The following is a 12505-nucleotide window of genomic DNA, read 5'->3' as shown; positions in this document are numbered from 1 at the left end:
CTTTTTAGGACAGCCCGCCCCGTCTCTCAAAGTAACGATGACCTCCATGAAAAAAACAGGCAAACAGTTTCTTTTAAAATACTATTACCCAAACTTGGCTTGAGCCAAGACAAGCCACTGCTATTTCACACTATGTTTCTATTTCTGTTTTTTGGCGTTTGAACCAAATCCGACACAAACTCACGGGCGCACGTGTATTACATAACAAATGCCCCACTAAAACGCGGGTTCACCTTATCTTCAAATCAAGAAAATCATTGTTTTTCAAACGATTAATAACAGCTTTGAAATTAAACTTTAAAATTTAAAGATATTAAAAAAATCATACAGAGACCCCTTTCCCAAATGCCCATTTGATAAGGTTGGTTGAACTGATTTTCTTCTGAAATATCACTACTCCACAGACAGTTTACCTATCAGATCAGCAAATTTCCACAAATAAGGATTACTGGCATTGTCCTTAGCATATAAACTTCTCTTCACACAGACACTGCATATGGATATACGGGTGTGTATGTAGGAATGAATGAAACACCGCATGTTTGACACAAGAATGTTAGATTTAAAATAAACAGAATATATTCTGTAAAGCACTTTCAGGAAAGGTTTAAATTCCATGTCATTTATTCCTATGATTTTTGTGGTCGAAATAGATCAGACATTTCCCATTTATTTTTCCACTGTATGTAATCCAAAGTATTCTGTTTTGACGTACAAAAGTTTTGTATTTAGAGAAATTGGTAAATGGTCATGTTATATTATAGAGACATTTTAGTTTATTTTGTGGCTAACTCAATAAACAAAACAAAACAAAAATTCTAACCCAAATTCTGCTCATTTTTGGTAAGTTTCATATGCATACAGTAAAATGAACCTATACAAAAACAAACGTCGGTACGTTTTTAACTAACATCAACCATTGCTACAATTTTCTCAGCAGACGGTTAGGTGTTTTCTGCCTTTTTTTAAAAAATGAAGCTGCAGTTATTTAAAGTTATTTAACAAACTATTTGATAGTTTCACATTAATGACACATATTCAGAAAGGGAGAAACTGTAGTGGAAAGTACATTTACTCCCTTTTAACACATTTCCGTGTTTCTGCTTTATAACATGCATTTTACTTCACATACCTGAAAGTAAAATTCACTTTTTAATCCGGTTGTGAGTAATTTTCACACGCTTTTTTCTTGGTTGTTGTGATCCGTCCACATAAAACACGCGTAGAAGACATATATAATGGTTGTGAATAAAAAAAATATCAACAATAATTCAGCGTTTAAACAGACGTGACTTTTAGGGCTAACATATGAGAACTACAAGTGTTCCCAAGACTCCCGAGGACAGAGGCGCGTCCACGCCGACTCTCTTGCTTTGTGCATTCTTTGGCTCTGCTGCTTAGCAACAAACACTAGCGAGCTAGCCAACAGCCTGCCTGGCTAGCTCTCACGCGCAACGTAGCTCACTGAAATAGGCAGCAATGCATATCCATTCTATAAATGTCATGAGAGTGACCTCAGGTGTTGACAGTCAATAAACGGTATCTTTCGTTTAGGAGAGAACGTTTTTGCATTACACAGGGAAGAAGTCGTTAGCGAACGGAGCAGAAGGTTGTCTTTCTTCTGTGAAAAGTGGCTAATCTTAGCTAGGCACCCTTAGCAGCGGAGTCTCTTGCGTCTCTTGCCACGGAGAAGAGCGGCGGGAGGCTGTAGATATGTGGATGTGGGTTAGCTGACTGCATAGCTCGCCTAATGTCATTGGATGAGTTGTAGCGTCGTTTTACAGGTAAGAAACTGCACGCTTCTTTGGCATGCTTTCCCATCATTTCTTCACCGTTTATTTCACCCAGCTTTAACGCACTACCTCGGGAGCTGCTCTGTACTTCAAGGGGAGCCTCCTTTCAGCAATTCAACAGGTCTTATCTTGACCAAGGCAAGGGATTTGAGTGAAGAAGAGGAGTGGGAAGTTGACTTCAAACTTAATTCCCATCAGAGACTATGAACGCATTACATATAGCAAAAGTCTTCGACAGAGTTGAATAGCTTAGTTGCGTGTCATGGCGTTTTGATCTGTGTTATTCAGTCTTTGCTTCAAAAAATTGTGGTGCCCCGCCTTGAGGCCTGGACAAGTAACGGTGAGTCTATGAAGATGACTCACTGTCTAGCAAAGGGGGGTGTATTATCTGCTTCATACTGAGCAGAATTCAGTACTATGTGCATAGCAATGTAAAACATACCCTGCTACCATGTTATGTAAAAAATGCAGTAGGCCTGTATATTTCAGATTCTGTGTTATCACATTTGTATTGTATGAATATGGTAATGATGACCTGAAAGCCCAGAATTTACTCAGGACAGTTGTTTGTGCAGGTATGGAGAATATTGTGTTTAAATGTGTAGCTGATACCTGTCTTGAAGTGTTAAACTGCACCTTCCAGTCACTTCTTTAGAGCTTGAAAAAAGAAGGCAGCTGGACTTCTTTCAAGAGGCGTTTTCCCTTAAAAAAACAAATGATGGAAAGTCACAAGTATTTACCCTGGGGGTACCCTTTTGGAAGTGATCCTTATTGATAATGTGAGTCACCAAATGAGCTAAGATGTAAAAACAAAAAACAAAACAAAAAAACCCCAACTTGGGTCACTCACATTACCATCAGTGGGGGTTCAGAATGAAACCTCTGTGAGGTCTTGCCCTAACATGACCTATTGAGATCACCTGAGGAGAGTTGTAATTCATTTCAGAAATGTGGGGTATAAGACATGACCACAGTGCAAAAAGATTGCCCCACATTGTTGTTGATACTAAGAGCACAATTATTCAGATCTCATTTTCAAACACTGTTAAAGCGAATCATCATCATTTATCTAAATCTGAATCACGTTGCTCTGAACTTATAGTAGTTATAAATAAACAATACATAACCAGCTTCTTAACCTCCCAGTTTGACAGTTTCTGTGATGATAAAACATATTTAAAGTACAAATCGCGAACCGACTACACTTGAATAGGAGAGGACTAGCTGCTTGAAAGGAAGAGGAGGTCTTTGCTCAACTAAAGAGAAATGCAAAGTCAAGACTTTACAGTTTACAGAGTTTACATTAAAAGACGAGCATACTATTCTATTTTCAGCTGTGTTTTGCCTTCATGTTATACCAACTGATGTGTCATTCAGCTCAATTACAGATACATATTGTGACTCAAATTCAAGCAGGCTGTTGAACACTACAGTCACGCAGTAGGCTGTCAGTGTCCACTGAGAACAGCTTTCCCACAATATGTTGTTTAGCATAGCACTCAGCCACTCCACATATATAGCTGTTGGGACCCGGTTGCTATGCGGAGTCTGCAGTTTTCTGCACTAATGGAACAATAAACATAGTGAACCACCTCTCCAGTCAAGCTGAAAATTTGTTTTACAACAGTTAGTAAAATGTGCACCCATAACAGTTTAAAAGCTAATTACAGACATTGTGTATGTGACACCATGTATTAGAGTGCAATGAAGTGCTTGTGTTGCTGGCGAATATGATAATTATACTATTAAGCCTATAAAAGTTGAGTTGTGACTGTTGGCTATAAAAATGTATTGTAAAACATTTTTTAGGCTTTGACAACTACATTTGTAACAGTATATTGACATATCAAACTGAAAATAAGTTTGATTAGTATTAAAAAGAAGTAGCAGTCAGTTGCGCCTCTGCTAATTTGCTTGATTGTCAGCCGCACTTTAACAGCATTTATAAGTAACTTATAAACTGAGTAACAAAGTTGGTTTTCATCATATTTGTTCAACTGACAATGTCTCTGAAGTGAGTGATTCATATATAAACCACATTTGAGTTGCACTTGTCCAGTGTTTGTGTGGCTTTTTTTTTGTGTTTTTTTTTTTTTTTTTTTTTTGTAGTATCTAATATTTTATTTTACACTTTCAGCCGGTACATGTGCTCCCATCACAGCTCTGAAACAATACAGGCACAGTGGAACTGAGAAAATCAGCCAGACGTCATCACCATGTTGGAGGAGGACATGGAAGTGGCCATCAAAGTGGTCGTGGTCGGCAACGGAGCTGTCGGCAAGTCCAGTATGATCCAACGTTACTGCAAGGGCATTTTCACTAAAGACTACAAAAAGACAATTGGAGTGGACTTCCTGGAAAGGCAGATACTGTAAGATGTTCATTTGAAAGATGTTCCACATTATTTATCAGTTATAGTCTATAATCAAAGTCACAGAGGGTCTGTTAACTAACTACAACTTCAGCTGTATAAAATTGTTTTACAATATTAAATACATATTGGAATGTGGAATCCTGTTGGTACCCACATTTTAGGTTTAATCAGAAATTACTCTTTTTTAAAAAACTGAATTTTACTAAATTTGACACATTTTACTTAAAAAGGCCACTTTGTTATATTATATTTAGCTTTTATTTAATTAACATTAATTATTATTATTTAATATTTTATTAACCACAGCACAGTGGTGCAGTAGTATTGTGGCCTCTCAGCAAGATGGTCCTGGGTTTGAATCCACAGGCTGGCTCGGGCTTTTCTGTGACTGCGTTGGTTCTCTCTGGGTACTCTGGTTTCCTCTGACAGTCCAAAGACATCCATGTTGGTTAATTAACCAGATTTTTTTTGTTTTATTTTGTTATTTTACTTCAATTCTTCTATTGAATGCCTATCTAGTTTTTACTTATTTTACTTTACTTAGTAACTGTGTACTGTATGTATGTACGCATGTATGTCATTACACTCCTGGAGGAACAAGAGCCCTCTTGAGTTAAATGAAATAATTTTCCACCCTAGAAGAAAACATGATAAAATATTTTTTTTCCATGTTATAAATAATAATTAAAAGAGAAAGTTATTTGACGAGAATTTAAAAAATATATTTAAATATTATTACTTTTGTTTATTGAAGGAAATGTTTTATTCCAAATGTCTTAAAATTGTAGTTTTTGTGATTGTCTATTAACATAGAAAAACAAGTAGAGTGTGCTGAGTAGGATATAATAGGATATTATAGATGGATGAATATGTAACTAGTCAATTTTTTTTCTCATCGTTTTAGTGTAAATGATGAAGATGTCCGATTAATGCTTTGGGACACTGCTGGGCAGGAGGAGTTTGATGCCATCACTAAGGCCTATTACCGCGGTAAGATTGCACCTCTGCAACAAATAACGTTTGCTTATCCCATATTTCTAGGCTATTTCTAGGCTTCCAACCAGTGTAAGTGTAAGCACTAGTATATATATACATATATATTTCCTAGAGGGCTTATTCTTAAATCCAATCTGTGTTTTTGCTCTTGGACAATGAATTATGCAACATGTTCAACATGCTTTTTTTTTTTTTACAAGATGTAACAGCTTGAGAACGTGAACTGTTTGTGTATGTGATCTTACTTTGCAGGTGCGCAGGCATGTGTGCTTGTCTTCTCCACCACAGACCGGGACTCATTTCAGGCTATTGACAGCTGGAAGGAGAAGGTGGAAGCAGAAGTTGGAGATATTCCCACAGTTCTTGTGCAAAACAAAATTGACCTCCTGGAAGAGACTGTTATAAAAAAGTAAGGATTCGGTGGTACAGAAAAGCAATTAACTGTTAAAGAAAAGAGTGCTGACTGTTTATTGAAAATAAGCCTGTTAATTTAGAAGAAAATTAAGAAGTGCTGTATTTCCTTCACTTGTACTGCAGTGAGGAGGCAGAAGCATTGGCTAAGAGGCTTAAGCTAAGATTTTATCGCGCTTCAGTGAAAGAGGACCTAAATGTGAATGAGGGTAGGTTACTGAAAATCTGAACAACTGATCAGATGCAAGTAAAATGGCTTGTTTCTTAATGTTACTGTCATAACATTTCTGCTTCTTGTCTTCATTTAGTTTTTAAGTATTTAGCTGAGAAGTATCTACAGCGACTCAAACAGCAAACAGCAGAGGAGACAGAGGTGGTCCACACAACAAGCAATAAAATAGGTAAGAAATCTTTTTTCGTATCACAATTTAAGCTCTGGTGTTTTGTTTTGTTTTTGTTTCTTTTAAATAGCCTTTACTCATTCTTTCTGGGTTTTTTTCCAAAGGTGTTTTTAATACAACAAGTAGTAATGTCTGCAACCAGAGCTCCAGCAACGGCAGAGAAGTCATCACTTTGCGTCCTAACAAGCAAAGAACCAAGAAGACTAAAAATCCCTTTGGAAGCTGCAGCCTCCTCTAGAGAAAATCATTTCATTTTACTGACCGACAGTTATTTCTGACATTAGATTGCTCGTTATTGTAAGCTGTTGAGGTAGCGACAGTTAGTGACCAAAGCTCACATAGACTGGGAAACACTACACTACACTATATTACTTTATTAACCTAATGTTCATCTTCCTCGCCCCATGTTGATAGGTGTATTGCGGTCTCGAATATTCATCAGCGATCTGGGCACAAAACCTAACCTTTGTACATACTTGGATCCTCCTAATGGTTGCCTTAAGAAACAACTGCAGCTACAGTATGTTGTGTTATTAATTTAATGATGCCCAAAACAACTGAAGTTCTAGCTGTTGGTGCAGGTGGATTTTCCCCCTTATGGCCGAGGCTTTTGCTCTTTCTTTTTTTTTTCACTCTTTTTTTTGTTTGTTTGTTTGTTTTAATGAAACTTGACATACCGACTCTCATCAAAGTATGTAACAGCAAAAGTTGCACTCCATCGAGACTTTTCCTTCTGTACGTGGTTATTCTGTTTAACATTTCAGCTGTGCAATACATTTGCATGTATTATAAAAGATAAGCAGATTATTTTATTCCATATTTTTCTAACTGTTAAACAGATAATGGTTCAAACTATATTCTTCGTCCTGATTGAACGCTGAGTTAAATCTCTGCGTGAAGTATTTTTGTACGAAGCACAATAGCTTTGACTGATCTTATGTGCCAAATTTTCTCTTTCTGAGCTGTGGTTAAACATGTGCTCTCATAGATATAGGTATGTAACCAAATATCAATAACCAATGACACAAAAATAGTCCTTTTTCTGTCTGCTTACACTTGTTAAACAAATTATTTTAGACATAAAACACCATTTACACTAAAAAAAATCTGTTATTTCAATCATAGTACCTCAAGTTACAACCAATTGTCAGTTACAATACAATACTATGCTTTTGATTGCAGTTGTTTACATTGTTTTGTTTATTATTTCTATAGCTTTGACATATATATTCAGAGTACATTAAACACAATACAGAATTCTCCTATTAGTTTTTTGACCTGGATTGTGAAGAACTTTCTCCAGACTATAAAAAAGGAGCTGTATTGGGGCCAGAAAGTGAAAAGAAAAATGAAAGCTCACTGCTCAGTAGGTACTGTACCTGTGGTGTGGAGTTTAGGGCGGGATGTAAACGAATGCTCTCAGAAGGTGTTACAAAAAGTTGGCAATCAAGAGGGGATGTTTTGCTATTGAAGCGCTTACGTGTGCCTGATTATGCAAGAAAATTACATTTCTTTCTAACTAAATGAGAGTACTCCCAGAAACAATCTCCCAGTCCTAATCCTTAGTTTTCAATACAACTATCTGTGAAATGTATAATGTATTCACCTTTCCTTCTGTTTTTCAGAACTCATTATTGGGTTACACAGGTTTACCAAGCACAACAAAATATTTAGTAATATAGAAAAGTCTTAGATTAAATCTTCTGTCTTGAATGAACATTTCCTTAGTAGTTTCAGTTGTAGCTATCTAATGGAATTATAATACATAGGTCATCTGGGAATACATGTGCATGCATGCTTTACTCTTAAAAGAAAAAAAGATTTCAGATCTGTGTTCAGAATTTTTTTCTATTGTGAAAATACCAAAAGGTGCTTAAAATGTGTTCTACAGTTACACCGTTGGTACTAAGATTGTGTCACATTTCAGTTTCCCATTAGGGTTTTTTTTTTTTTTTTGTAAACTGCTGTTTTGAAGACAAGCAAAGTGGCATAACTGTAATGCATGCAGGCCTTTTCCCCTCCCATATCAGTGAATGTTTAATCATTACAATGCCTTGTCAATGTTTACATTCTTCAGAGTACACATTTTAATCCACCCTTTTGCTGTTTTGTTTTTTTTAATTGCCTTCACAGTAGATCTGTAAGTAATGTTTTTCTCAAGCTTGTGCTAGTTTGTGTTTACTTTGTCTTTTGACTGACTTGATTCACTGCACTTTATCATTAAGATGGCGTATAATTTTAAAGAATCAGCAGTTAAAACTAACCATACTTAAGTGCTGTCACTCAGGTGTAATCTTTGTGTCTTAATTTTACTTTTACTTTTTCTCACATGACTTCATTAGCAGATTCACACCTTTAGAAAGACAAACCAACTTGTGTTGGCTTTCAGCCTGAGAAAAACGACACGACTTGCAGTTTTGTTGTGTCACACCCTGGAGTGTGCCACACAACTGTGTGTCTGTTGTTTTGTTTGTGAGACAGTGTTTAGTGGCAATCTGATATAAATAAAAAATTTCTTGAGCATCCATTGTATGATTTCATGACAGTTTCTTTAACCAGAATGTTGTTATTATTTTAACTGGGTACATTTAGTTAGAGTGAATAAGGTTAGGTAATTTTAGAAGTGCAGACAGTTTGGATAAAAGATGGTTGTCTGTACCCGTGGCAGTTTTACAAGTTAATAAACAACTAACATGGGTGTAGAAGTTTAGCCTTGCTCTTAGTACCTTGACACGAGAAACTCATACCTCATGATCCTCATATTCTATGTTATTTCATATCCTTATGCCAAATGCCAAACAATAGATGAGTTTGCTCAAATGCCATCCGCTGGGGAAGAGCAAGTGATAATATGTAGGGCTCCTAGACAAAGGCAACCTTTACTTACTTAAAACATTGTATGCCCTTTGCACTGCTGACATTGTTTTTCTATTTGACACAAAACAACTAAGTGTTGTAAGTCTCGATTTTAAAATTTGTCCTATAGATTATCCTCTACACCACGTGTGTGGACACGTGGTGTAGAGGATAATGCCTCTAAATAAACAGAGGCACTTGCCACATGCTGCACTGTATATTTAAAGAAGTCTCTGCCCGACACTCATAAGACAACAGGTTTATTTCGTTTTTTGACACGTGATCTGAAATAAAACTCATATGTGCAAATACAAAATAAAATCCATATATCTTGTGTTGATTTCACACAAAGAGGTAGTGTGTGCACTTACAAAATCAACTACCTAAATTTAAAAGTGAGGCAATGAAACAAAAAGAGAGTTGTTTAATTCATTGCTGTTCAGAATCTTTTACTGCACTAGGTGCATATGTGAACACACACGTACATTGTATAAACATTAAGTAACCAATATTAAGTAGATCAATGTAAAAATGACAATGATTTGGTAAAACTGGATATTTGTTGCTCACTTTTCTTGCTACAAGTAGCAGCCTTCTGAAAGCGAACATTCAAGGCACATTTAATGCTTTGGTGATGAGTCTTATTGACTACCGTTTGCTTTTGTGTTCTCGAGTTTTTGATGATCCATAATCTTGATGTTCTTTTCAGCATTTTCAACATTTCTCAATAGAGTCTCCAGCCTCCGCTTTATGTTCTTCTGGTCCTCCAGAGCGCAACCGATCACAATGGCCTGAAACTTCTGGTCGATGGGAATGGCCGGTGCTTCAGTCACACATGCGGCGTGCAGGGCCAGCAGCTTCTGCCTGCTCCCCTCCATGTCGTCCAGCAACTTTTTCACTATTTCATCTATGATGGATGTGGCTTTTTGTAGCGCCTCCTCCTGCTGCGGGTTTCTGATTGTCCCAACAGAGATTTCCACAGACAGCGTCCGGCCCATTAAACGGTCTGCAGTTAAAGTTAACTCCTCTCTCTCTCCTAAGAGACACGACACACAGGGGAAAAAATAAAATAAAATACATTAAGTGAAAAAATACATTTACCACAGATAACTAGGTTTTGTAAGGGGTAGCATGTTGGCTAGATTTATCTAAATTCAAATCCTTGCCCTTGTCTTTATTATCTGAAGTTTCCATGTTCATGACTGTGCTCAGTCTACCAGAAGCCAGGGACACAGTTATTTTATGCAGTGTAAAACAACAGGGTGGGCTTACACATCTACACTTCAGATCTGCAAAGCCTTTCTAAAAAAATTCTCTGAGAGACAAAGCAGCTGGTGTAAAAACAATCTACAGCAGATAAATAGAAAGAAAATCAAGTCTGCTGAATTTGAATTTTCTGCCTCAAACTGTCATCAGTATGTATGGAGGAGGTCAGGAAAGAGACACAGCAGTAAGTATCAGCGGTGTTAGGGATCTTGTCAAAATTGATGAATTATGAACACAGAAAACTACCGTCAGATTTTGATCCACCATGCAGTACCATCTGGAAAGCATCTGATTGGCTTCATTTTTCAGCATGACAATGATCCCAAACACATTGCTAATGGATTAAAAGCCAGACAGAGGAAACACACAATGGAACACTATCTGTAATGGACTGGACTCCCCAGAGCCCAAAGCACAACATTACTGAAGCAGGGTGGGATCGTTTTGACAGAGAACAGAACAAAAGGCAGTAGCCCAAATTCTGTTTTGCCACATATATTTTGTATTTCTATTTATTTGTGCATGTTTTACTACATCACTGCACTTATTTCCACTTTACTGTCAATGTAGAAAGAAATAAGGAGTGGCTCAAGACTTCTGCCTAATACTGTACACTGTAATGATTTCTTTGCAAGTGGACGCTTTCTTTGGAAACAAAAAAAAAAGAAAAGAAATACGGGTAATCAAATAAAGACTGCAGGTGGTTTTCAATGAGCATGTTCAGCCTAGTTTAGTGCCTTCATTAAAATAGAGCTTGATGTATAAATGACATCCATGAGCTGTAAACAACTACTTGGGTGGAACTCTTTAAATCCTCAGACATTCACGAGCCCACCTCCACCCAACAGCAAAGTTAACTTTCAAAGCGTGTCTTCATTGGATCACAATGTTGCAGTGGCATCAGAGCAGAAAATACAGGAATTCAAAACACAGCAAAATGATACTAGGAGGCTATATGTTCACAGTGACATCAACCAGCGCGTGACTTTTGAGTTCAAGTTGTGATAGTCAGCAAGCCGCCTCACCAGCACAGATGTTACGCATTTCTTGACTGTTCTGTAGAGATTGAATCATTTCCAGGATGCACTCCCTTTCCTGCTCCATGGCCGATGCCGCTTCGCGTAAAGACTCCACCCTGTTGGAAACAACAAAGCATGACAATAACCGTCCATTGAAAAGCATCCTTAAACTGCGAGAGTAATGATTATGATGCTGTGAGCTACGAACCTAAAGCAACCCACCTATAAAACGTGATCATTAACTGTTCTCGGAAAACCGCTAAGAAATTAAAGCTACTTTTATGGCACATTTTAAGCGCTGTAATAACTTGTTATAGAAAATGTGAGCAGTCATATATATCCCACAAAGGACAATGCTTGAATAGGTGGCTCATGCTAAGGCCCGTTACTTAACTACCTCATTTCCAGCTGGTCCAAACTTTCCAGCAGCCGCCCCGAGCGATCTGCCATGGATAGCGTCCTGCTGAACTTGCTACAGGTAGCCTCGTTCATCTTCGCCTGTATTTTTGCCTGAGCCATGATGATGAACACCCGTCACAAGGCTGATCCGTTCCGTAGTAAAAACAAATCCCGTGTGCGGTCAACTCCGAGCTGTCCAGCTGACTGTAGCTCCACCGGCTGCTGCTGCAGCGCCCCTGGGAGAACATTTCCAAACATGGGCTGTGACTTCCTTCACTCACTCCTCATAGAAGCTTCCCGAGGAGCCCAGAACTATGCTCTCAAAACGAGGGTCCGAGGACCCCCTGAAGGACCCCGGAAACGGCCGTCCGGCCCACAGAAAAACGAGCTAGGATTTAAATTAATAGGATAACAGTCACTATTTTTTGTTCAACAAAACTAGTTAATAGACTTTGCTGAATCCACCACCAAAACCTTTTAACTCTGACAGTGATTTATGTCAATGACTAAAGTACTATAAAATATATATATTAAAAAAAATTATACTATATTGTAAATTCCTTACATTACATGAGGAGTTTTTACTCACCAACAAAGGCATCTTCACCTCTGGCACTGCAGTTAGCCTGGAGCTGCCAAATTCTACAACCAGGAGCCCAGTGCTAATTAACTTGTACTGTGTCAGCGCACAACACCCAAGACTTACCTCATAGTCAACTATCTTCAAAGCGTTTGCTCTTTAGCCAACTTGCCCAAAATCAGATATCTGGCTTGTAACAGCCAAGGGAATGGAAACTTTGACGGATATATTGCAGTTGAGTACAATATAATAATTCTGAATTCATATTTTCAGTGTTAATCCATGAAAAGGAATTGGCTACCCAGATCAGTGTATGCAGGGATGAGCTGTTAATTTTATCCAAGAGCCCACATGAGAAACTGGTACTGCGGTAGTCCCAGTTTGTAATGTGGGCCCCTTGGGAACATTAA

At 37.7% G+C, this 12505-nt stretch overlaps 2 protein-coding genes across 2 annotated transcripts; one reads left to right on the top strand and one right to left on the bottom strand.

Moving 5' to 3' along the window:
• Positions 1–1446: 1446 nt before the first annotated feature.
• rab23 (RAB23, member RAS oncogene family) lies at positions 1447–6729 on the top strand. Its single transcript, XM_085369365.1, has 7 exons — positions 1447–1784; positions 3931–4164; positions 5072–5157; positions 5416–5572; positions 5701–5783; positions 5883–5975; positions 6080–6729. The coding sequence occupies exons 2-7, from the start codon at positions 4010–4012 to the stop codon at positions 6211–6213; spliced, it is 708 nt and encodes a 235-aa protein (XP_085225491.1). The 5' UTR covers positions 1447–1784; positions 3931–4009; the 3' UTR covers positions 6214–6729.
• Positions 6730–9219: 2490 nt separating this feature from the next.
• Positions 9220–12150, bottom strand: bag2 (BCL2 associated athanogene 2). The gene is made up of 4 exons (XM_085369364.1): positions 12105–12150; positions 11514–11903; positions 11123–11232; positions 9220–9867 (listed from the first exon to the last, which is right to left on the bottom strand). Exons 2-4 carry the CDS (start codon positions 11633–11635, stop codon positions 9473–9475), a joined length of 627 nt encoding a protein of 208 aa, XP_085225490.1. The 5' UTR covers positions 11636–11903; positions 12105–12150; the 3' UTR covers positions 9220–9472.
• Between the last annotated feature and the right edge of the window lie 355 nt (positions 12151–12505).

The sequence above is a fragment of the Diplotaxodon limnothrissa genome, linkage group LG13, assembly GCF_057381915.1.
Source record: "Diplotaxodon limnothrissa isolate DT_005_m linkage group LG13, D_limnothrissa_male_GT1.1, whole genome shotgun sequence".
Lineage (NCBI taxonomy): Eukaryota > Metazoa > Chordata > Actinopteri > Cichliformes > Cichlidae > Diplotaxodon > Diplotaxodon limnothrissa.
Note: the sequence above shows the minus strand (reverse complement) of the source record. Positions and strands in the feature narration are given on the sequence as shown.